Raw genomic sequence first — 23548 nt, 5'->3', positions numbered from 1 at the left:
TCTGGCCACTCTACAATAAAGGCCAGAGTGGTGGAGTGCTGCTGATATAGTTGTCCTTCTGGAAGTTTCTCCCATTTCCACAGAGGAACTCTGGAGCTCTGTCAGAGTGACCATCGGGTTCTTGGTCACCTCCCTGACCAAGACCCTTCTCCCCCGATTGCTCGATTTGGCCAGGCGTCTAGCTCTATGAAGATTCCTGGTGGTTTCAAAGTTATATTTAAGAATGACGGAGGCCATTGAGCTCTTTGGGACCTGCAATGCTGCAAAAAATGTTTTATACCCTTCCCCAGATCTGTGTCTCAACACAATCCTGTATCGGAGGTCTACAGACAATTCGTTTGTCTTCATGGCTTGTTTTTTTGCTCTGACATGCACTGTCAACTGTAGACAGGTGTGTGCCTTTCCAAATCATGTACAATCAATTTAATTTACCACTTGTGGACTCCAATCAAGTAGAAACATCTCAAGGATAATCAATGGAAACAGGATGCACCGAAGCTCAATTTTGAGAGTCACAGCAAAGGGTCTGAATACTTACGTAAATGTGATATTTCAGTTATTTATTTTTAATTATTTTGCAAAAATTACCAAACACCTGTTTTCGCTTTTATATTATGAGGTATTGTGCGTAGATTGATGATAAAAAAAATGAATGTAATCAATTTTAGAATAAGGCTGTAATGTAACAAAATGTGGAAAAAGTGAAGGGGTCTGAATACTTTCTCAATGCACTGTATGTCATTCAAACATGTGTCATTTCATGAAGTTGTGATAATTATCCATTGGATCCATCAGGAAGATTTGGGATGTGCACTCAAATGTAAGTGATTTTTTAATAACATTATCTCTTTAGTGCTGGTTTGCATTTACTAGTTTAGGCTCTCCAAGTCTCCCTGAAGACTCTTCTATTTAGCTGTTGGGGTCTTGTCTTCCAGGTCGTAGATCCCTTGGAGATCATCACACTAAAATGTTTAAGAAAGAACTGCAGATGCTGGAAAAATCGAAGGTAGACAAAAATGCTGGAGAAACTCAGCGGGTGAGGCAGCATCTATGGAGCGAAGGGATAGGTGACGTTCCGGGTCGAGACCCTTCTTCTTCTGAAAAAGAAGAAGGTTCTCGCCCCGAAACATCATCTATCCTTTCGTTCCATAGATGCTGCCTAAACCGCTGAGTTTCTCCATAATTTTTGTCTACCACCACACTAAAATGGTTCACTAATCACACTAAAATGGTTCCGTTTTGATGCAGCAAGGCACAAAAAGCTTTAACGTGTAATGCAGTCACTCAACCCAACTCCCCAGCTCAACCACAATTCCACTTCACAAGCACTTCCTCATCTGAACCCAGATCATCCTTCATCCCAACACACCGTTCCTTCTCAAGAATGGCTTTAGTTTATTCCTCTCCCCTATTAAAGAACCACTCCTGACTTCAGATCCTCCCCCACCCGAGGTTACTTCCATTTATTCTCCAATTTAGAGGGACCACTTTATCCCATCCCTCCCCTGAAATAAAACATCAAATTATATGATAGCAACAGAAAAAAGTGACATGGGTTTAAACCATTAATAGAAAACTATAGATCAGATAGCAGACAACTTGCACCATGAGTGATCAACACAGTGAACAATATTACAGAGTAGATTTCATATTGAGACAGTAAATAAAGCAAATAAGGATTCAATGAGAAAATAGTTGATTTCCATCACAGACTGTGTTTGGCTTCTGGTTCCTTATTCGAGTTATTCATCTGACTTTACCACAGCAATTAAATTGACTATGTCTGGGTACTATCTTATCTCGTTATACTTCTTTAAGCCAGTTTACATTCTAGCCCATTGCCTACCTATAGCTTAAATATATATATTTATATATGTATAAACACCTTGGACATATATGTAGATGGAATAGTTAGTATGTTTGTAGATGGATTGGTTAGCATGATTGCAGATTACACCAAAATAAGCAGAATGGCAGACATTGGGAAAGGCTGTCAAAGGATACAGTGCGATATAGATCAGTCACAGACATAGTCGGAGAAATGGCAGATGAAGTTGAATCCGAACAAGAGTGAGATGTTGCACTTTAGGAGGTTGAATGTAAGGGAGAAACATAAATGTAATGATTGTATACAAGTCCTTAGCTTCCTGGAAGTAGCAACACAAGTAGATAGAGTGGTAAAAAAAAAGGCGTACGGTATGCTTGTCTTCATCAGTCAGGGCATTAAGTATAAGAATCCGAAAGTCATGTTGGAGCTTTATAATATTTTGGTTGAACTGCATTTGAACTACTGTGAGAAATTCTGCTTGCCCCATTACAGGAAGGATGTGGAGGCTTTGGTGAGAGTGTAGAAAAAGTTTCCCAGAATGTTGTTTGGATTAGAGGATATTAGCTTTAAGGAGGAGTTGGATTAATTTAGATTGTGTCAGAGGTTGAGGAGAGACCTGTTCGAAGTATATAAAATTGTGAGATGCATGGATAGGATAATCAGTCAGAATCTTTTTCTCAGGGTGAAACTGTCAAATAGTAGAGAGCAGAGCTTTAAGGGCAGAGGGGAAAAGTTTAAAGAATTTGTGTCTACATTTTTTTGCATAGTCCTGTCACACTGCTGGATAAGGTCGTGATAGCTGATAAGGTAGTGGCATTCAAGAGGCTTTCAGGTAGGCACATAGACATGCATGGAATGGGGGGATGTGGATCAGTTGCAGGCAGAGAAGATTAGTTTAGCTTGACATCATGTTCGGCACAGGTATTATGGCTCGAAGTTTTCAAAAGAGTTCTAATATCTATCAAGGATAAATAAATTAACTTGCAAAGTCTTACAGCTGATAGTCATAAAAGTGAATTAAATTTCTCAAAACATCATAGTTGCATTTACACCTGCACTCGATATTTGGTTGAAGTCTGAAGAATCAGTCTGAAGAATCAGTCTGAAGAATCAGTCTGAAGAAGGGTCTCGACCCGAAACGTTACCCATTCCTTCTCTCCAGAGATGCTGCCTGTCCCGCTGAGTTACTCCAGCATTTTGCGTCTATCTTCGATTTAAACCAGCTACTGCAGTTCTTTCCTACACTCTTTATTTGGCTCACAGGTTTCCTGCCAATTTTCCACTGACAGTGCATTGAGAAACTCCAAAGGGAATCCAAGCCCATAATATTTAATTAAGAATATTTTTTTCATATTCTCATGAGAAACAGATGTACATGCAGGAGATATTGTGGTTGGGGAGGTCAGAGAAAGAGAACAAGGCTGACAGAAAGAGAGGATCGAGGATAAGCAAGACAGCACAAAATAAAAAAATTATAGGCAAGAGACAGAGGGTCAGGGAGCAAGAGAGATAAACTGGGGCTGGAGAGTTGAGGTTAGGGAGGAAATGAGCATTTCCGACTGGACAAATGTATACTGCAGACATCCACAGATATCACTACAAGAATCATTGCTGAAACAATGAAATGCAGATACTGGTTTACAAAAAAAAGACGCAAAATGCCAGTGTAACAATGGGTCAGGCAACATCCATGGATAAATGGAGTTTCAGGTCAGTATTCATCTTCAGACTGAAGGATTGTCCTGACCCGAAACATCACCTATCCATGTTCTCCAAGGATGCTGCTGATAAGGTATGAAAAGAGAAAGGAGAACCAAAGGCTGGATTGGAGAAAATATCACACACAGTGAAAAAAAAGATACAATGTTTAAAATCTGATGTTCTTGAAATCTCATAAAATAAGAAGAGAATGCTGCATTGTTAGAGTGTCATCCTTTGGGGAATGGCCCTAAAGTGGATGCTATGATGGAGTGTCAGCCTGGATTTTGTATTCATGCCCCTGAAGAGGAATTTTAATCCACAAGTCTCTGAATCAGGGATTGACGTCACTGAGCCACAGCTGGCACTCTCCAAAAGATGACAAAGGAAACTATCCAAAATAATTGACATTTAGTTATTCTATGTAGCGTGACAAAAGATGCCTGGTTTTTCATGACAGGATGTAAAAGTAATTTATCAGGATAGAATTTAATCCTTTATTGCACACAGTAAATGTAAGAGTGTGCGCACAACGCTCTCCAATTCCATCATTCATCTCCATTGAAGTCAATGAAACTAGATTTCTGAAGCAGGCGACAGCATGACTTAGTTACTACATGGTGCATTAAGGGGCTGTCCCACTTCGGCGACTTAATTGGCGAGTTTAGAAGAGTTTAGGAGAGTTTGAAAAAATGTCATGTTGAAGACCTCCTTCGACTATGTAGACGACCTCCTTCGACTATGTTGAAGACTAGCTTAGACTAGCTTCTGGAAAATTGGACATCGAATAGCCGAGAGTGAACATGACCTCCTTTGATCTCCTTCGACCTCCCTTTGACCTGCCTTCGACTATGTTGAAGACTATCTATTACTACCTTCGACTACCTTTGAATACCTTCGACTACCCTCGATTACCTATGAATAACATGCCGACCTATTACGACCTACTTCGACTAAACCTACGAATAAAAAAAGTATCGATTTTTTCCATGGCAACCTTTTTTTACTCACGGGCATTTTTGAACATGTTGAAAAATACACCGTGACGTAGCTGAGATCTCATGTACGCGGGGACTAATCTCGAGCATGAGGGAGAGTTACAAAGACCTCCTAGGACCTCGTGTCGACCATGCTGCGAGTATGAGTCGAAGGCAAACTCGCCAGAACTCGTGGATTAGGTCGCCGCAGTGGGACAGCCCCTTTAAGTTCATACAATCAAATTCAAATTTCCCGCCAGACTTTGCTCATTGTTTACCACTAATGACATTGGTCTTGTTCCGGGTGTGCTATCATTTGCTAACATGTCCAGTTATTCATGAGGACTTTACTCAATTCAGGCTTTCTAACAATGACCACGTGCTATGACACGTTCACATTTGTTTCTAATGTTTGATGATGGAAATGTATCATCATGAACAAACAATAGATAGAAACACGCCATCCATCCCGGATCTCTCACTCATTATTAAAGGGGATTAATGGAGTCTAGAATTTTAACATTTTCTTTTTAGTTACAAAGATTCATCTTGCATATAACAAGTACAATTCTTTAGGAATATTCCCCAAAAATTCAAAGATAGCGAGCTCTCCAATCATTCTGCAGAATCAATATTTTAAGTCTAGAGATAAAACTTGTGTAGTAAAGTCCCACTGGTTCACTAATAATACGTTTAGCAAATGAAACACAACTTTCATACGTAATTTGGCGTCTATGTAATTGCAACCACAGATGAGTGTAAATCATTTTGCATGATCAAATTCAAAGAATTCAATAAAAGTTTGTGACGTATGAGTGAAACACAAAATAATGAGGTAATTCAGCAGATCAGGCAGCATCTCTGTTGGGAATGGATAGGTGCTTCAGGTGGGAACTCTTCTTCAGACTGATTGTAGTAGGAGGAGAAGGTTCCTTGCTACACCTGTCCACTCCCTCCAGAGATGTTGCCTGTCTCGCTGAGTTAATCCAGCATTGGTGTTCACTCAAGATTCCAGCATTCCTTGTGTCTGCAATAGTAAAGCACGTCCTCCCCTTCTGGATCTCAGTGATATTTTTTGTCAGCATCTAGCTGCTTTTTTTAATAATATCTGTAATTAGAGAATTGTTTTCTTTATGTTGATATCTCTCATTTCTTGTATTTTTCTTCCTATTAAAGATACATGGACTTACATCGCTATTTCTCCAATCCTCTGGCACTATTCTGTTTACTATTGAATTCTGGTACATATGTAAAAGTGCCATTGTTACCTTTTCCAAGGCCATATGTGTTATGAGTAATTTAGCAAGGCTAAAGCTGAAATGCCACAAATCATTTAGCAACTTGCACTGATTCACACTTCATGGGACTTTTCATCAACACATTGTGTTGCCAAACAAAATAATCGCTAGTAACGGCATGTGAATTAACACCATCATTTTGCGATAAAATTTGAGTGAGTAACTTGTTATAAAGCAAAACATATATTAAAAAAAATTCCCTGCATAGCTGAATTGTAATAATCCTGCCTCAGATTAGTAATAATGGGTCTGTAATAGCTTTGCCGAAGAAATGACTTGAATCAGTCAGTTTGCCAATCACCTCCACAGTCAACAACAGATATAACCATATAACCATATAACAATTACAGCACGGAAACAGGCCATCTCGGCCCTACAAGTCCGCGCCGAACAAATATTTTTTTTTTTTTCCCTTAGTCCCACCTGCCTGCACTCATACCATAACCCTCCATTCCCTTCTCATCCATATGCCTATCCAATTTATTCTTAAATGATACCAACGAACCTGCCGCCACCACTTCCACTGGAAGCTCATTCCACACCGCTACCACTCTCTGAGTAAAGAAGTTCCCCCTCATGTTACCCCTAAACTTCTGTCCCTTAATTCTGAAGTCATGTCCTCTGGTTTGAATCTTCCCTATTCTCAAAGGGAAAAGCTTGATCACATCAACTCTGTCTATCCCTCTCATCATTTTAAAGACCTCTATCAAGTCCCCCCTTAACCTTCTGCGCTCCAGAGAATAAAGACCTAACTTATTCAACCTATCTCTGTAACTTAGTTGTTGAAACCCAGGCAACATTCTAGTAAATCTCCTCTGTACTCTCTCTATTTTGTTGACATCCTTCCTATAATTGGGCGACCAAAATTGTACACCATACTCCAGATTTGGTCTCACCAATGCCTTGTACAATTTTAACATTACATCCCACCTTCAAGGAACTATGCACGGTTATTCCCAGATCCCTCTGTTCAACTGTATTCTTCAATTCCCTACCATTTATCATGTACGTCCTATTTTGATTTGTCCTGCCAAGGTGTAACACCTCACATTTATCAGCATTAAACTCCATCTGCCATCTTTCAGCCCATTTTTCCAAATGGCCTAAATCACTCTGTAGACTTTGGAAATCCTCTTCATTATCCACAACACCCCCTATCTTGGTATCATCTGCATACTTACTAATCCAATTTACCACCCCTTCATCCAGATCATTGATGTACATGACAAACAACAAAGGACCCAACACAGATCCCTGAGGCACCCCACTAGTCACCTGCCTCCAACCCGACAAACAGCCATCCACCATTACCCTCTGGCTTCTCCCATTCAGCCACTGCTGAATCCATCTTGCTATTCCTGCATTTATACCCAACAGTTTAACCTTCTTAACCAACCTTCCATGAGGAACCTTGTCAAAGGCCTTACTAAAGTCCATATAGACAACATCCACTGCTTTACCCTCGTCAATTTCCCTAGTAACCTCTTCAAAAAATTCAAGAAGATTAGTCAAACATGACCTTCCAGGCACAAATCCATGTTGACTGTTCCTAATCAGACCCTGATTATCCAGATGCTTATATATATTATCTTTAAGTATCTTTTCCATTAATTTGCCCACCACTGAAGTCAAACTAACAGGTCTATAATTGCTAGGTTTACTCTTAGAACCCTTTTTAAACAATGGAACAACATGCGCAGTACGCCAATCCTCGGGGACTATTCCCGTTTCTAATGACATTTGAAATATTTCTGTCATAGCCCCGGCTATTTCTACACTAACTTCCCTCAATGTCCTAGGGAATATCCTGTCAGGACCTGGAGAATTATCCACTTTTATATTTTTCAAAAGTGTCAGTACTTCTTTTACTTTGAAACTCACAGTATCCATAACTACTCTACTAGTTTCCCTTACCTCACATAATTCAATATCCTTCTCCTTGGTGAATACCGAAGAAAAGAAATTGTTCAATATCTCCCCCCATCTCTTTTGGCTCTGAAGATAGCTGCCCACTTTGTTTCTCCAATGGACCAATTTTATCCCTCGTTATCCTTTTGCTATTAATATAGCTGTAGAAACCCTTTGGATTTACTTTCACCTTACTTGCCAAAGCAACCTCATATCTTCTTTTAGCTTTTCTAATTTCTTTCTTAAGATTCTTTTTACATTCCTTATACTCCACAAGCACCTCATTTACTTCATGCTGCCTATAATTATTGTAGATCTCCCTCTTTTTCCGAACAAGATGTCCAATTTCCCTTGAAAACCAGGGCTCTTTCCAATTTTTACTGTTTCCTTTCAACCGAACAGGAACATAAAGATTCTGTACTCTTAAAATTTCCCCTTTAAATGTCCACCATTTCTCTTCTACATCTTTCCCATAAAACAAAATGTCCCAGTCCACTCCTTTTAAATCATCTCGCATCTCATCAAAGTTAGCCTTTCTCCAATCAAAAATCTCAACCCTAGGTCCAGTTCTGACCTTCTCCATAATTATATTGAAACTAATGGTATTGTGATCACTGGACCCGAAGTGCTCCCCAACGCATACCTCCGCCACCTGTCCCGTCTCATTTCCTAACAGGAGGTCCAGCACTGCCCCTCCTCTAGTAGGTACCTCTATGTATTGCTGCAAAAAACTATCCTGCACACATTTTACAAACTCCAAACCATCCAGCCCATTTACAGAATGTGTTTCCCAGTCTATGTGTGGAAAGTTGAAATCTCCCACAATCACTACCTTGTGCTTACTACTAATATCTGCTATCTCCTTACATATTTGCTCTTCCAATTCTCGTTCCCCATTTGGCGGTCTATAATACACCCCTATAAGTGTTGCTACACCTTTCCCACTTCTCAGTTCCACCCAAATAGCCTCCTTAGATGAGCCCTCCAATCTATCCTTCCAAAGCACTGATGCTATCTTACTGATCTTAACTCTGCTCTGGACCATCTGATTAATAAAAACACATCATCAGGCCTTAAAGCACCAGAAACCCGGGTTTGATCCTGACTACGGGTGCTGTCTGTGCAGAGTTTGTACGTTCTCCCTGTGACCACATGGCTTTTCTCCAGGTGCTCCGGTTTCCTCCCACACTCCAAAGATGTACAGGTTTGTAGGTTAATTGGCTTCAGTAAAATTGTTTACATTGTCCCTATTGTGTAGGATAGTGTTAGTGTATGATCGCTGTCATTGGACAGTGGGGACTTGGTGAGCCAAAGGGCCTGTTTCCATGCTGTCACTCTAAAGTCTAAAGGTTAGGTTCAGCGGCTACAACCATATAACATATAACCATATAACAATTACAGCAGGGAAACAGGCCATCTCAGCCCTTCTAGTCCATGCCGAACACTTACTCTCACCTAGTCCCATCTACCTCCACTCAGACCATAACCCTCCATTCCTTTCCCGTCCATATACCTATCCAGTTTATTTTTAAATGATAAAATCGAACCTGCCTCCACCACTTCCACTGGAAGCTCATTCCACATAGCTACCACTCTCTGAGTAAAGAAGTTCCCCCTCATGTTACCCCTAAACTTTTGTCACTTAATTCTCAAATCAACTCAGCATTCAACACACTCAGTCCCTTCAAACTCATCACCAAGCTCCAAGAAATTTAATTTTACCAATATGGACTGGGACTATCATAACTCTAATCTATTTCAACAATGCAACACTATGAACCACCTCTTGCACTACCATAAACTTGTTTCCGAATTATGTTTTTCAAAAGAAAAGGTTCAGAAAAGATTTACGAGGATGCTGCCAGGACTAGGCGGTGTGAGCTATTGGGAGAGGTTGAGTAGGCTGGGTCTCTATTCCTTGGAGCGCAGGAGGATGAGGGGTGATCTTATAGAGGTGTATAAATTCATGAGAGGAATAGATCGAGTAAATGCACAGAGTCTCTTGTCCAGAGTAGGGGAATTGAGGACCAGAGGACATAGGATCAAGGTGAAGGGGAAAAGATTTAATAGGAATCCGAGGGGTAAGTTTTTCGAACAAAGGGTGGTGGGTGTATGGAACAAGCTGCCAGAGGAGGTTGTTGAGGCTGGGACTATCCCATCGTTTAAGAAACAGTTAAACACGTACATGGATAGGACACATTTAGAGGGATATGGGCCAAGCGCAGACAGGTGGGACTAGTGTAGCTGGGACATTGTTGGCCAGTGTGGGCGAGTTGGGCCGAAGGGCCTGTTTCCACACTGTATCACTCTATGACTCTATAACTATGACTCATGTCTTACCTTGCACACTTGTCTTCCTCTTTCACTGTCTTGTGTAACGTATAATTTATGTTTTGATGTGTTATCTGAGTCTACACGTCTGCAACGCTGCTGCAAGCAAGATTTTCATTGTACCAGTTCCTCACCATACTTGTGCATACAACAATAAACTCGACTTAACTTAAATGTCTTAGCTGCATTCCTCAACTAAATCAGTCTCTCCATCGTGCTATCCTCTGATGCTCAGGCTGAAGAAGGGTCTCGACCCAAAATATCACCTATTCCTTTTCTCCAGAGATGCTATCTGACCCTTTGATTTACTCCAGCTTTTTGTGTCTGATTCGTTGAGTTACTCCATCTTTCATGTCATGCAATGTTTGACCTGGCTTTTGTTTCCTTTTATTTGCACAAGAGAAAGTTTTTGAGATTTAGAGGGCTAATGAATTATGCAACACTCCTAGTTATATAGCTAACTCAAACACACAAACACAATTCTAAAAGGAAGTCTTTGTTACCTTCAAGTTCCACGTCTGTTGAACATATTCCCTGATCAAATGGTCTTTCAGATGTTCAAAAGGTCCTGTTTTTGGTTGAATTCCACCTGGTCGACTACAGGGTTTTTTCAGAAGGCAGACAAGGCCATCAGTTTCTTCAGTGTGGTACTCACAGACGTCCACGGGACTTTTGTGAGACTTTCCTCCGGATATGCAATAATTTCCACTTAATTCTCTTTCTATTGTATAATGATGGCACTTCTTGCCATACGCCACGGACAAGGCAAAACCCCCAAGGTAGCTGCGACTCTGGCGTAAAAGATAGAGGCCATCAGCCTTTCCAGCCTGCGCCAGGAAGTGCTCTGCTTCATCTCGTGTGATGCTGCCGTAGAAATAGGGAAGGTGATTTACCCTCTCAACCATTGTCTTGGTTGATATTTATATCTGATCCTTTGGTCTTCTGAACTCCTGCCTTTCCTTAAAAGAAACAGAACAAGTTGTTATTGTTATCGCATTCATTATCAACTTAAAAACACAAGTTTAGTTTCACCTCAGGCCAAACCACTCCACAGAGGATGTAATATCCTCCGTATTCCACCTGAGCCTGGCACATCTAGAGGAGAAGAACACACATGTGCGAATACTGTTCGTGGACTTTAGTTCAGCGTTCAATACAATCATCCCTCAGCACTTGGTAAGCAAACTGGGTTCATTGGGCCTCAGCACCCACTTGTGTAACTGGCTACTGGACTTCTTCACTGACAGACCCCAGTCAGTGTGGGTTGGAAACAACACCTCCAACATCATCTATCTGAGCACCGGCTCCCCTCAGGGCTGCATCAAGTCCACTGCTGTTTACCCTGATGGCCCACGACTGTTGTGCCAGGTTTAGTACAAACCACATCATGAAGTACGCAGATGACATAACAGTGGTGGGCCTTATCCGGGACGTCAATGAACTGGCTTACAGGGAGAAGGTGAAACAACTGGTGGACTGGTGCAACACGAACAATCTGATCCTGAATGTTGACAAAACAAAGGAGGTCATCGTTGACTTCAGGAGAAACCAGCACAGTCACACACCACTACACATTAATGACATCGATGTGGAGTTAGTCAGTAGCACTAAGTTCCTGGGGCAGATCATGAACAGTCTGACCTGGTCACAAAACATCGCATCACTAGTTAAGAGAACGCAGCAGCGGTTGCACTTTCTGCGCCGGATGAGAAGAGCTCACCTCCCCCATCCCATCCTCACCACTTTCTACAGGGGCACCATAGAGAGCATTTTGACCAGCTGCATCTCTGTCTGGTTTGGGGACTGCGAAGGATCCGACTGGAAGTCCGTGCAGATAGTGGCGAGGACGGCTGAAAACATCATCAGGACTTCTCTTCCTTCAATCCGGGACATTGCGTGCAAACATTGCTTGTCCAAGGCCAACAGCATTATAAAAGACCCCGCACATCTCCATCATGGACTCTGCTGCCCTTGGTCAAAATGTATCGCAGTATAAGGAGCAGAACGGCCAGGTTTTGCAACAGCTTCTGCCCCCGAGCCATCAGACTCTTGAATTCCAAATAATGTGCCACCACTATTATCTATTTTATCTTTTTATCTATTTTATCTTTTTATCTGTTTTATCCTTTTGTTATTTATGTTGCACGGTGAGCCAAATGCACCGAAATTTCGTTCAGACTTGCATTTGTTGATGTATTTTGAATGACAATAAAGTCTTTGATTGATTGATTGATTGATTGATTGATTGATTGATTGATTGAGTTTAGTTTAGAGATACAGCGTGGAAACAGGCCATTCAGCCCATCGCGTCCATGCCAACCACCAATTACACTTACACTAGTTCTATCCTACACACTAGGGACAATTTGCAGAGGTGAATTAACCTATAAACCTGTTAGTCTTTGAGATGTGGGAGGAAACCAGAGCACCCGGAGAAAATCCTTGCAGTCACAGGGAGAACACGCAAACCATACATATAGCACCCATAATCAGGATCAAATCCAGGTCTCTGGGGCTATAAAGCAGCAACTCTACAAGCATTATATCATCAGATTGCAATGATCCACAGACCTTGAAAAATATTTTGATTTAAGAATACAGAAATAATGAAGAACAGATATCCTTGTTCACGATAATTTCTTTATGATACATAGCACTTTACACATAACCTGTTGAATTATTCCAAAATCTTGCTTACTATTACTTTGCAACTTATTCACTGGTTATGCAATTACCTGGCCTAAAACATATCACAAACTAAAAGTACTTATTTAGCAGACCATCTGTTAAATACATGCCTTGAGCCCAGGTTTAACTGAGCTTGATGATTGATAGCTCGTCATTTTAAGCCAAGTTCAAAAAATTATTTTTTGAGATTTTGGAATGGAGCAGTAAAATGGAGACAAGGAATTGCAGATGCCGGAATGTTGAGTAAAACACAAAGTGCTGGAGGGACTCAACAGGTCAGGCAGCATCTGTGGAGGGAATGGAGGGTTGACATTTCATGTGGGAACCCATCAGTCTGAAGAAGGGTTCCGACTTGAAATATTGCCTGTCCATTCCCTCCACAGATGTTGCCTAATCCATGGAGTCCCTCCAGCATTTTGTGTATTGCTCAACATTCCTGCATCTGTGGTTCCTTGTCTCCATTTTACTGCTCCAACGATTCCAACTCAAAATATTGCCTGTCCATTCCCTCCACGGGTGTTGCCTGACCCGCTGAGTTCCTCCAGCATTGAGTTTTGATTTAAAAAAACCTCATTTGATAAATTGTTATTTGAATCTTTTATTACCTTTACACATCTGTTCCTATAAACATTTTAACTCCCCTTCCCATACGTCCTGGGCCTCTCCACTGTCAGAGTGAGGCCACATGCAAATTGGAGGAACATCACCTCATATTTCTTGGGCAACTTACAGCCCAGCGGTATGAACGTTCTCTAATTTCAAGTAACTCCTGCATTCCCTGTCCCTCCTCGATCATCCCTTCGCTCACCCCATCCTAGTCGTCCTACCAGTTCCACTGTTGCATCATTGTGTCTCTCTGGTTAGCACTTCTTGTGTAACGAGATGCATGTTTCCTCAACATGAGTATGTGAGTGAGACCAGAGATGACAGAGCAGTTAACCCAAAGAAGCTCTAGTTTTACCCATTAAAACCTGTGATATCACTGGATATTTAGATGTGTGATTAATCAATATATTCAGCAGCAATTATTTTCAGTGCATGTGCGCCCGGCAAGTTTCCCATCAGCAAAACGGAATAATGACCAGCTGCCAATGGTGAAGCTGTTAAAATATAATCTGTATAGAAAGCCAAAGTGAGCAAAACGCAGTGACCTCGGAGGTTCGACTAAAGTCTCGACTCTCGGAGTCCCTTTGGTGACTATGATGACAGCTTGATTTGGCTTGTATTTGTGAAATCTAGCTCCTAACTGATTTAACTAACAGATAAATCATGCTGAGAAATTAGTTGATGGAGCAAATAGGCCCTTGTAAACATGTCCACAATCAATGTTAGCATTGGGTGGTAAGACAAATAACAAATTTGTACCCCAATGTGGGATAAGGTTAATGACTAGATATCATGCAGCTATGTTTAGGTATGTTACAATACTTACCTTCAGCGACACTGCAATTCTGCCACTGGCCGTGTGCGCGATTTTGGCGCGTTTGAGAGGGGGGGGCGGGGTTAAAACGCGGTTTTTTTCCGACCAGGTCCTGGATTATATTTGTTGGAGTGCAAGATGTTGCTAAAGAATCGTTCCGACGGCCGTTCTGTGTGTTTTTTTTAAAAATTCGCCCAACAAGTTAATTGCTGGAGTGATTTTAAAATCACCTTCTGAAGCCGTCAATGCCGACAACGGGGCCGGATTTTATGTAGGGGACAGGTAAAAGAAAGTAGTTTATTTTTATGTATAAAAGTGTTTCTTAAGGTGCATTTAATTCATATTTTAAGTTGCGAAACGGTGATTTTTTTCCCCGAAGAACCGGCAGTGTATTTGCTGCCGATATGGGGGACTAAAATCACCGCAACCTCAGCGTTCCAAATGGTCGCGTTCCAGAAAATCCCACAGGCAAGTTGATTTAAATGGTCATTAATTTACAGGTATTAAACATTAAATTCCTTCCATTTGGCCTATGAACCCATGACAATAAGATTTAAACATTATGTTATATTCTGAATTCTTGTGTGAATGCTATTTGGACACTTAAGCTATTTAAAAATGTTAATCTATTCTTAAGAAATGGATAGATGTTTAGATCTAGTAATTGAATTTTGTAATTAGCTACAATTAGGTAACTAACTAATTATATGCTTTAATTTCAAGTCATCTAAGTAAGATTTTTTCATATTTGTTTCAGAATGCTTCAATCTATAATAACTGAAAATTTATTTCAGTTCTCTTAAATTTTAAGAAAGGTATGGGCTTTTAAATGTTCTCGATCACAGCTTTTGTGTTAAGTCAATGTAAAAGCAATAGGGAACAAGATGCCAATTTCCGAGTATGAAAATGGCCATAACTTTTTTAATATTGAAGATATGAAAGTGAATTAGGTGTCAAATTAAACTTCTTTTTATGCTTTATCTGATGGGATAAATTAAAGACTTGATTTTTAAAATCTCAAAATTTTGTAATTTTGCTACTATGTTCTAAGATAACTAAAGGAAATTACTTTGTCAGATATAACTTTGGCAACACAGAGACACAAGGAATTGCAGATGCTGGAATCTTGCCTAGAACACACAGTGATGGAGTAATGCTCCTGTCCCACTTAGGAAACCTGAACGGAAACCTCTGGAGACTTTGCACCCCACCCAAGGTTTCCGTGCGGTTCCCAGAGGTATTGTCAGTCTCCCTAATGGTCGAAAGTGGTTTCCGCTTCTTCGATGTTCCGGCGATTATTTCAAAAAATTACAAACCGGCCGCGACTAAAAATAGGTTGCCGTTTTTAAAATGGGTAATTTTTTTAGTCGAAGCCGGTTGCGATGCTAGTTGAAGGTGGTTGCCAGAGGTTGCAGGTAGTGGAAGGTAAGACCTTCCACTACCTGCAACCTCCGGCAAGCACCTTCACCTTCCGGGAACCGCACGGAAACCTTGGGTGCGGCACAAAGTCTCCAGAGGTTTCCGTTCAGGTTTCCTATAGTGGGAAATTAGGGGCATTACTCAGCAGGTTACGCAGCATCTCTGGCGGGCATGGACAGGTGATGTTTCAGGTAGGGCCCTTCTACAGGATGAGTGTGGTGGTGGGGGGGTGGTGGGAAAGAGGTGGGACAAAGCCTGGTAAGTGATAGGTGGATACATGTGAGGGTAGTTTTGATTGGCAGGTGTGTGGACAAAGCCTGGTAAGTGATAGGTGGATACATGTGAGGGTAGTTTTGATTGGCAGGTGTGTGGACAAAGGCTAGATCTAGGGTGTCAGATAAGGAGAAGAGAAGTGAAAGAGGAGTGACATGTAAAGCCGGAGGGAGGGATAGAGGAGGGGGAGGGAGGGGGGAGGGGGTGGAGGGGGGAAGGAGTAGTTACCGAACTGAACTCATTGTGGAATGAATGCATTAATGGAGCCAGTCTGCTGCTGGATCCGAAGTTGTCCGTGCTGCTGACGTTAAAGTCTGTGAAAGCAGCCCCATCAGAGACTGTGAGGCCTCGCATCCTCGGCGCTTCTGGCACGCCGACTCTGTCATGCTTGCTGTTCCCCCGCTGCTTTTCGCCCGAGGTTGAACATCCGATGTTTGGCTTGAGGCAGCGTGACAGAGCCGGGCCAGGCACCAGCGGTAGGGAAAAATGTCGGCGTTTTCCGAGCAGAGAGCTTCAGACCCCGAGTACCGAGTTATGGTGGGTGGCCAGCAGACGGTGACAAAATTAGTGAGTGGAGGGGGGTGGAGGATTATAAAATGTGTACATAAATATGTCCAAATGTTTTGAGGAGTGCATGAGTGAATGTAAAAGTGAATTAGCTAGTGAAATGGAAAAAATCACGGAGTTTCAGCGTGTGGTCTTGGCGGACCAAGGAATCAAAGGCCGAATCTCTCTCACACACACACACACACACGCACACACACACGCACACACACACACACGCATGCACACACACACACACACACACACACACACACACACACACACACACACACAGTTTTAAAAGTATATAGATAGATATGATATGAGAGCAAAAAAGAGTCAAAAAAGAGCAGAGAGAATCATCAGAGACACACTACATCCAGCTCACTCCCTGCTCAAACACAAAAACTGCACATACAACCTCAGGCACAGACGAGCGGACAGTATCGCCACAAACAGAACACGCTTTTTTAAGAGCTTCTTCCCTGCCACAGTGAGACTCTTGGCCAAAACAAAATGAACTGATGTCCTGACCTACCTCATAGCATATCATATTATATCATATTATATTGTCTCCTGGGCCTGTGCAATTTACAATGCAATCGACACTTTTATATAGGGTTTGTGCAATTTACAATGCTCTCACTTTCCCCTTTATATAGGGTTTTAGGCACTTTCTTTCTTTTTTATTTCTAGAGAAGTATATGTTTTTATAGATTATGTGTCTTTCTGTGTGTCTTTTTAATTTGACTCGACTTGACTCTCTGAACAACCGCACAAGAGTTCCTGTGTGTAAGCACAAATGGCAAATAAAGTTTTTGACCTTTGATATATATGATACTGAACTTCCAAATATTATGCTTTGTCCAACTAATAAAGCAGCTAAATTGGTGCCATACCTGGTCTAAATTTCCTGTGCCTCATTATATCATTTAATTATAAAAAGATGAATGAGAAAGATAAAAGAATCAGTAAATGATACGATTAACATCGGCAATAAGCATGTTCACACTCTCAGAGGGCTGTTAAGAAAACATTTGTTCAAATGGAAGAAAGAAAATTGGCAACAGCGAGAGGTGCAAGCAGCCTGGGCTATAAAATCCACTGTCAATTCAATAGAGATTGCTGTGCTTCATTGTTGACTTGGTGCCAGTGAACTGCTTTGAATTTTCTGCTTCATCACACTTGAATAATTGCATTCTGGCATTGCAGCTTTACTTTTGTTTTTCTATTCCCAAAGCCAATACTTTTTCACTGGCTGAGCTGCTTTGCAAAACCCCTGCAAAATATTTGAATATCATCATGTTTTGGAATAAGAGTGGATAAGCAAAAGGTGAGAGATTGTCGCCTGCAAGCAGTGCAACTCCATTTAAAAATGTTCCCTTTGAACAATCTCTAACAATTAATGCCAGTGGCCTAAAAAACTCACATTCTTAGCATAATTAGCAATGGCTTATGCGGCAATATGGAAACTGACGGAGGTCCAAATTTGGCAATCCTAAATATGCCTGTGTGTATCATGGGAAGTGCAAATCATACATTTCAGAGTCAGTCAGTAAATAACACAGCAGCTGGGAATTAATCAGCATGAGCCTATAACTATTCCGTGAAATCTAATCTGTGCTATTTTCAACACATGTATGGTTTCAGTTTAAAAGTGCCAGCTGGAATTAGCTAAATAATGTTGTGATAATGTGAAAGGTGAAGGACATATCACATATGTAAAAGTTCAGGCCTTTCTCTAGGCAAGATCTGTTCTCACCTCTAAGGCACCGCTGAATTAATGACGGCCGATATACCTTAATAAATATATTTCAACATCTGTCGCTATTTCACTCTCTCTCTATGTGACATGTAAATTGACTGTTCTGCATATTTGTTTTCTCTCATTTAGAACCAGGGGGTCTGCAAACTATTCTCAGCATACTATTTTATATCCCTGTCAGATTATTTCTGTGCAGTTGCTAATTTTAGTATTATTAATATTGTTTTAAATAGTGCAGAGAAGAATTTAATGGAATGCCTCAACAGTGCATTAAAAATAATTGTAAAATTAAGATCATGTTTGTTTAAGCCTGTCAGCACCTCCTGAAATCTACAATTCAAGGGCAAAATAAATTGTAAATAGAGGCTAAACTTCAAAGGATAATTCAATAGAGGAACAAAATGTCACGTTGGTAATGGAGAGGACTAGAGGGTCAATTCTAACTTGTTGGACAGTTGGTTGGTATTAATGGAAGTGATGGACTCAAAGTGAGGTTGATGAAATCATTTTGAGATTCAGCCCACTACAGTACCCAGACGCCTACCTTCAGATGCATCTGCTTGTTTCAGGAAATAGGCACAGTCTTAGAGTGATACAGTATGGAAACAGGCCCTTCAGCCCAACTTGCCCACACTGGCCAACACGTACCAGCTACATTAGTCCCACCTGCCCGCGTTTGGCCCGTATCCCTACAAAACCTGTCCTATCCATGTACCTGTCTAACTGTTTCTTAAATGTTGGGATAGTCCCCGCCTCAACTACCTCCTCTGACAGCTTGTTCCATACACCCACCATCCTTCATGTGAAAAAGGTACCCGTCAGATTCCTATTAAATCATTTCCCCTTCACCTTAAACCTATGGCTTGATCCGCCTCCTCTGGGCAAGAGACTCTGTGCATCTACCCGATCTGTTCCTCTCATGATTTTATACATCTCTATAAGATCACCGCACAAACCCTTGCACTCCAAGAAATAGAGTCCCAGCCTACTCAACCTCTGCCTATAGCTCAGACCCTCTAGTCCTGGCAACATCCTCGTGAATCGTCTCTGTACCGTTTCCAGCTTGACAACATTGTTCCTTTAATATGGTGCCCAGAACTGAATACAATCTTTTAATATGCAAACTGTGGTGCACATGCATGCATAAACTGATTAAAGAATATACCGTGCTGGTTTGACTAGTTTCACTGGAACAAGGACAGGTTATGCTCATGTTCTGTTGAAGCTCAATGAGAAGAGGCGAGACCTCAAAATAAATTGCAAGTTCGTTGACCTTGATGCATCACCGCACATAGTTTTTTACCAATCCTGCTCCCACTAGAGTTGAGCCTTGATTGCTGCCTGCTGCCTCCTACACAGTTTACCTTCCTGTGGTACAAAACAGATGAGCAGCCACAGCGTCCATTGAGAATGAATAGGGTTCAAATAGACAATGGACAATAGGTGCAGGAGTGGGCCATTCGGCCCTTCGAGCCAGCACCGCCATTCAATGTGATCATAGCTGGTCATCCCCAATCAGTACCCTGTTCCTGCCTTCTCCCCATATCCCCTGAATCCGCTATCTTTAGGTCCACATCTCAACATTGTAGTGTTCCCTTAATGACTGAATCAATAACCTGCACAGTTTAACCAGTACCATTTTCTAATGTATGTTTACAAGCTGTAATTCAGTCCATATTATTTTAATTAAATCTGGTGGAACTTCTCATTTTCTTTTACCAGTTTATACTTGACAAGAAACAGAATAATTTCCTGTTCGATTCCCAAGGCCTGACTCTTTGTGGGAAGCTAAGGAAGAAATTGTGGAAGCCCTTGCAGAGATATTTGCATCACCTTTAGCCACAGGTGAAGCTTTGGATGACTGGAGGGTGGCTAATGTTAAACCATTATTTAAGGAGTGCAAAAACAAGCCAGGAAATTACAGGCCGATGAGCCTAACATCAGTGGGGAGACAGTTATTGGACGGTAGACTTAGGGATAGGATCTACTAGCATTTGTATAGGCACACAGTAGTTAGGGATAGTCAGCATGCATGGTTTTATGCATGGGATATCCTGTCTTGCAAATCTGCTAGTTTTTTTGAAGAGTTCACTATTGAGAGCAGCGCAGTGAACGTTGTCTTTTAAAATTTTTGCAAGGCCTTTAACAAAGTACTGAATGGTCAGCTGGGCTGGAGGGGTCAAGGAAAGAGCATTCATGTCGTGGCCCTGTTTCCACCAATCTTTCCACCACCATGCACAAGAAGCACAAGAAGCGACAAGACAGACACCATTGTATGCAGATGCCGAGAAGTGTGTTCAGCTCTGGCTGAACAACTTCTAATCTTGTGTGTGGACTTGATAAGAAGAAGAAGCTTGGCTGGAAGGTTAGGCCACATGAAACCCAAGGTGAGCTACCCAATGGATTCTAAATTGGCTTGGAGGAAGGATTCAAAGGGTAGTTGAGGAGAGTTATTTTTCTTATTAGGTGTCTGGGACCACTGGCGTGTACCACAGGAGTCAGTCCATTGCTGTTTGTTATATATATTTGAATGACTATATAGTTAAAATTGTTAGTAAATTTGTAGATGACACCAAATTGCCGATATTGTGGAACGTGAGGACACATATTTAAGTTACAACATGGTCTAGATTAGTTGGGAAGGTGGGCCAATTGGAATGTATCTTTGGTAAATGTTAGGTGTTGCACTTTAGTATGTCAAACTAGGGCAGGACTTGCACAATAAGTGCTATAGCCCTGGATAGTGTTGGGGAACAGAGAGATCTGGGTGTCCAGGTGCATTCTTCTGTAAAAGTGGCGAATCAGGTGGCTAGTGTGGTGAAGGAGTTTGACAAATTGCCTTCATTGGGAAGGGTATCGCGAACAGAAGGGTTTGCTCACCATGATGCAGCTGTTCAAGTTGTTGGTGAGATTGCATGTGGAGTACTGTGTGCAGTTCTGGTCTCTCAGCTATAGAAAGTATATCATTGTTGGAAAGGATGCAGAAGAGATTCACCAGGAGGTTACTTGGATCTGAGAGTTTGAGTTATAAGGAAAGGTTGGATAGGTGGGACTTTCATTTTTTGCGGCATAGGAAGTAGAGCAGTGATCTTATTGAGCTGTACAAGATCACGATAAAGCAAACATTCAGTCTCTTTTCCAGGGTTGGGATGCTAAACCTAGAGGGCATAGGCTTGAGGTGAGATGGGAGAGATTTAAGAGGGTCATCTGGGTTAACTTTTTAACTCAGAGCATTGTCTGTATCTGGAATGAGGTAGCATAAGAAGCTATAGAAACAGATACAATTACCATTTAAAAAAAGATTTTTGCACAGGTATATGGATAGGAAGGTTTTAGAAGGGTATGAGTCAAATGGAGCTAGCCCAATATGCTAACTTGTCGGGATGATCAAAGTGGGCCATATGGCCTGTTTCTGTGCTGTAGAGTGCCATGACTCTATCAGCCGCCTACTATCGGAAGCAGGAAATTTTGATAATTAGTTTGTAGCAACAATGATAAATCAACGATCGACCAGCATTACAAAGAATACATGGGGCTATTCAAGCCCATGCAGCTTTACAATTTTCTGATTGTTTTGGACCTAGTTGGGCCCTGAGTTGCAAAATTTAGCTAGTTACAATCAGCTCCCAAAACTTACAAATTGTTAATGCACTGTAATACTTTTGTTGTTTCATAATTTTGGGGGGGCTTTTCCATACGCAGTGTACCATACATGGTGCTTTTCCATTAAGCAGTGTACAAAATACCCAATATTGCATAACTTTGCATTTAATATTTTCCCGAACAGAGAGGCAGCCTTAAATTACTGTAAGGAACTGTCAGCACTTCTCATATATTTTATATTTGCAGAAAATGACGTCAACAAATGTCGTGGCTCACTATCGGTATCAAGCACTCCCAAGTTCAAATATCACATGAATCAAATGTTCAAATTCAAATATCATATGAATCAAAACACTGTTTTCCCAAGCCTGTGAGGTGCTCTGGCCTATTAATGATCCCAGCTACAGAAAGGAAATACAGGAAAATAAACTGCGACTGGCCACATGGCCTTTGAAGCCCAATTCACATTTTGAAGGCTCGTGCTTGACCTTGAAACTCCGGTTCAGTTTGAGTGTTGCTGCCCATCCCCTCCGATCGCCTCAATCCCCGAAAAACCAGCATTCGCACTTTTGAAAAATTCCATAAGATTTATTGAAGTAATCTCTCCTCATCTCAGTCGTAAATCTCCAACATTTTGTCTCATCCAGTTAGAGCTAAAATTTCAGCAGGAGGCAACAATTCCTCACAACTTGCCAACAAAAAGCAGGACAATTAACAAGGTAACATTGTCTTAAATGACAATAATTACCAGGTACCTGGCACAATGGAAGATGGTATCAGTTGTTGGGGTGTTCAATCATCTCAACATCAAAACAATACTAGAGAAGTTGGCCAGACAGTGCCCTGCACCAAGCTACCTTCAGCTGCATTAGAATTGAATTTCCTTCCATTGTAAAGTTAGAAGCAGTGATATTGATCGAGGATTGCAGTGCTCAGTTCTTCATAATAACTTAGATACTGAAGAGGTCCGTGTCTACAAGCAGTAAGATCTGTACAACATTCAGACACACAAATGCTTGGGTTAAAATCAACTCCAAAAAATCTAACCATCAACCCTTGATATTCAATGGCAATACATTTGTCAACACCCAAAAATCAACATTCTTAGGTCATATTGACCATAAAGCTGGGAAATTTGTACTCAAGATTTTGTACTTATGCTCTCAAGACCTTAAGCACTCAAGGTGCTCTCAGTGTAGGAAGGGTCCTGACCTAAACCATTGTCTGTCCATTCCCTCCACACACATGCTACCTGACCCAGTGAGTTCCTCCAGCACTTATACACACGATTCTCTAGACTTTCTGTCATCTACAAAGTGCATGTCAGGAGTGTGTTGAATACTCTCTCTTGTCTCGACGAGTGCAGCTCCAACAATATTCCAGGAGTTCACCTTCACCTGAGGCCAAGCAGCTTGCTTGAATTGCATGCATCAGCCACGCTAATTATTCACTCTCCTCACCACTGGTGCACTATGGTATTTACCGTCTCCAGAACTCAGGATTACAAGCTGAGGGATGGGATGAATATTGGTGTTGCAATTACAAAGGCTCGTTTAAAATTGTCACAGTTTAAACATAGAAACATAGAAACATAGAAAATAGGTGCAGGAGTAGGCCATTCGGCCCTTCGAGCCTGCACCGCCATTCAATATGATCATGGCTGATCATCCAACTTAGTATCCTGTACCTGCCTTCTCTCCATACCCCCTGATCCCTTTAGCCACAAGGGCCACATCTAACTCCCTCTTAAATATAGCCAATGAACTGGCCTCAACTACCTTCTGCGGGAGAGAATTC

The 23548-nt window shown here is 41.4% G+C and overlaps 1 protein-coding gene across 3 annotated transcripts in view; it reads right to left on the bottom strand.

Moving 5' to 3' along the window:
* Positions 1-23548, bottom strand: part of syk (spleen associated tyrosine kinase) — a 125240-nt gene that overhangs the window by 57574 nt on the left and 44118 nt on the right. For all 3 annotated transcript variants that reach the window (XM_033017744.1, XM_033017746.1, XM_033017745.1), the window contains exon 2: positions 10544-10999. In XM_033017744.1, the coding sequence (XP_032873635.1) occupies positions 10544-10945 (402 nt within the window). In that variant the 5' untranslated portion in view covers positions 10946-10999. The remainder of the gene's footprint in view (positions 1-10543; positions 11000-23548) is intronic.

The sequence above is a fragment of the Amblyraja radiata genome, chromosome 3, assembly GCF_010909765.2.
Source record: "Amblyraja radiata isolate CabotCenter1 chromosome 3, sAmbRad1.1.pri, whole genome shotgun sequence".
NCBI classification, from domain to species: Eukaryota; Metazoa; Chordata; class Chondrichthyes; order Rajiformes; family Rajidae; genus Amblyraja; species Amblyraja radiata.
The sequence above is the reverse complement of the archived record's forward strand: the minus strand, read 5'-3'. Positions and strand labels throughout refer to the sequence as shown.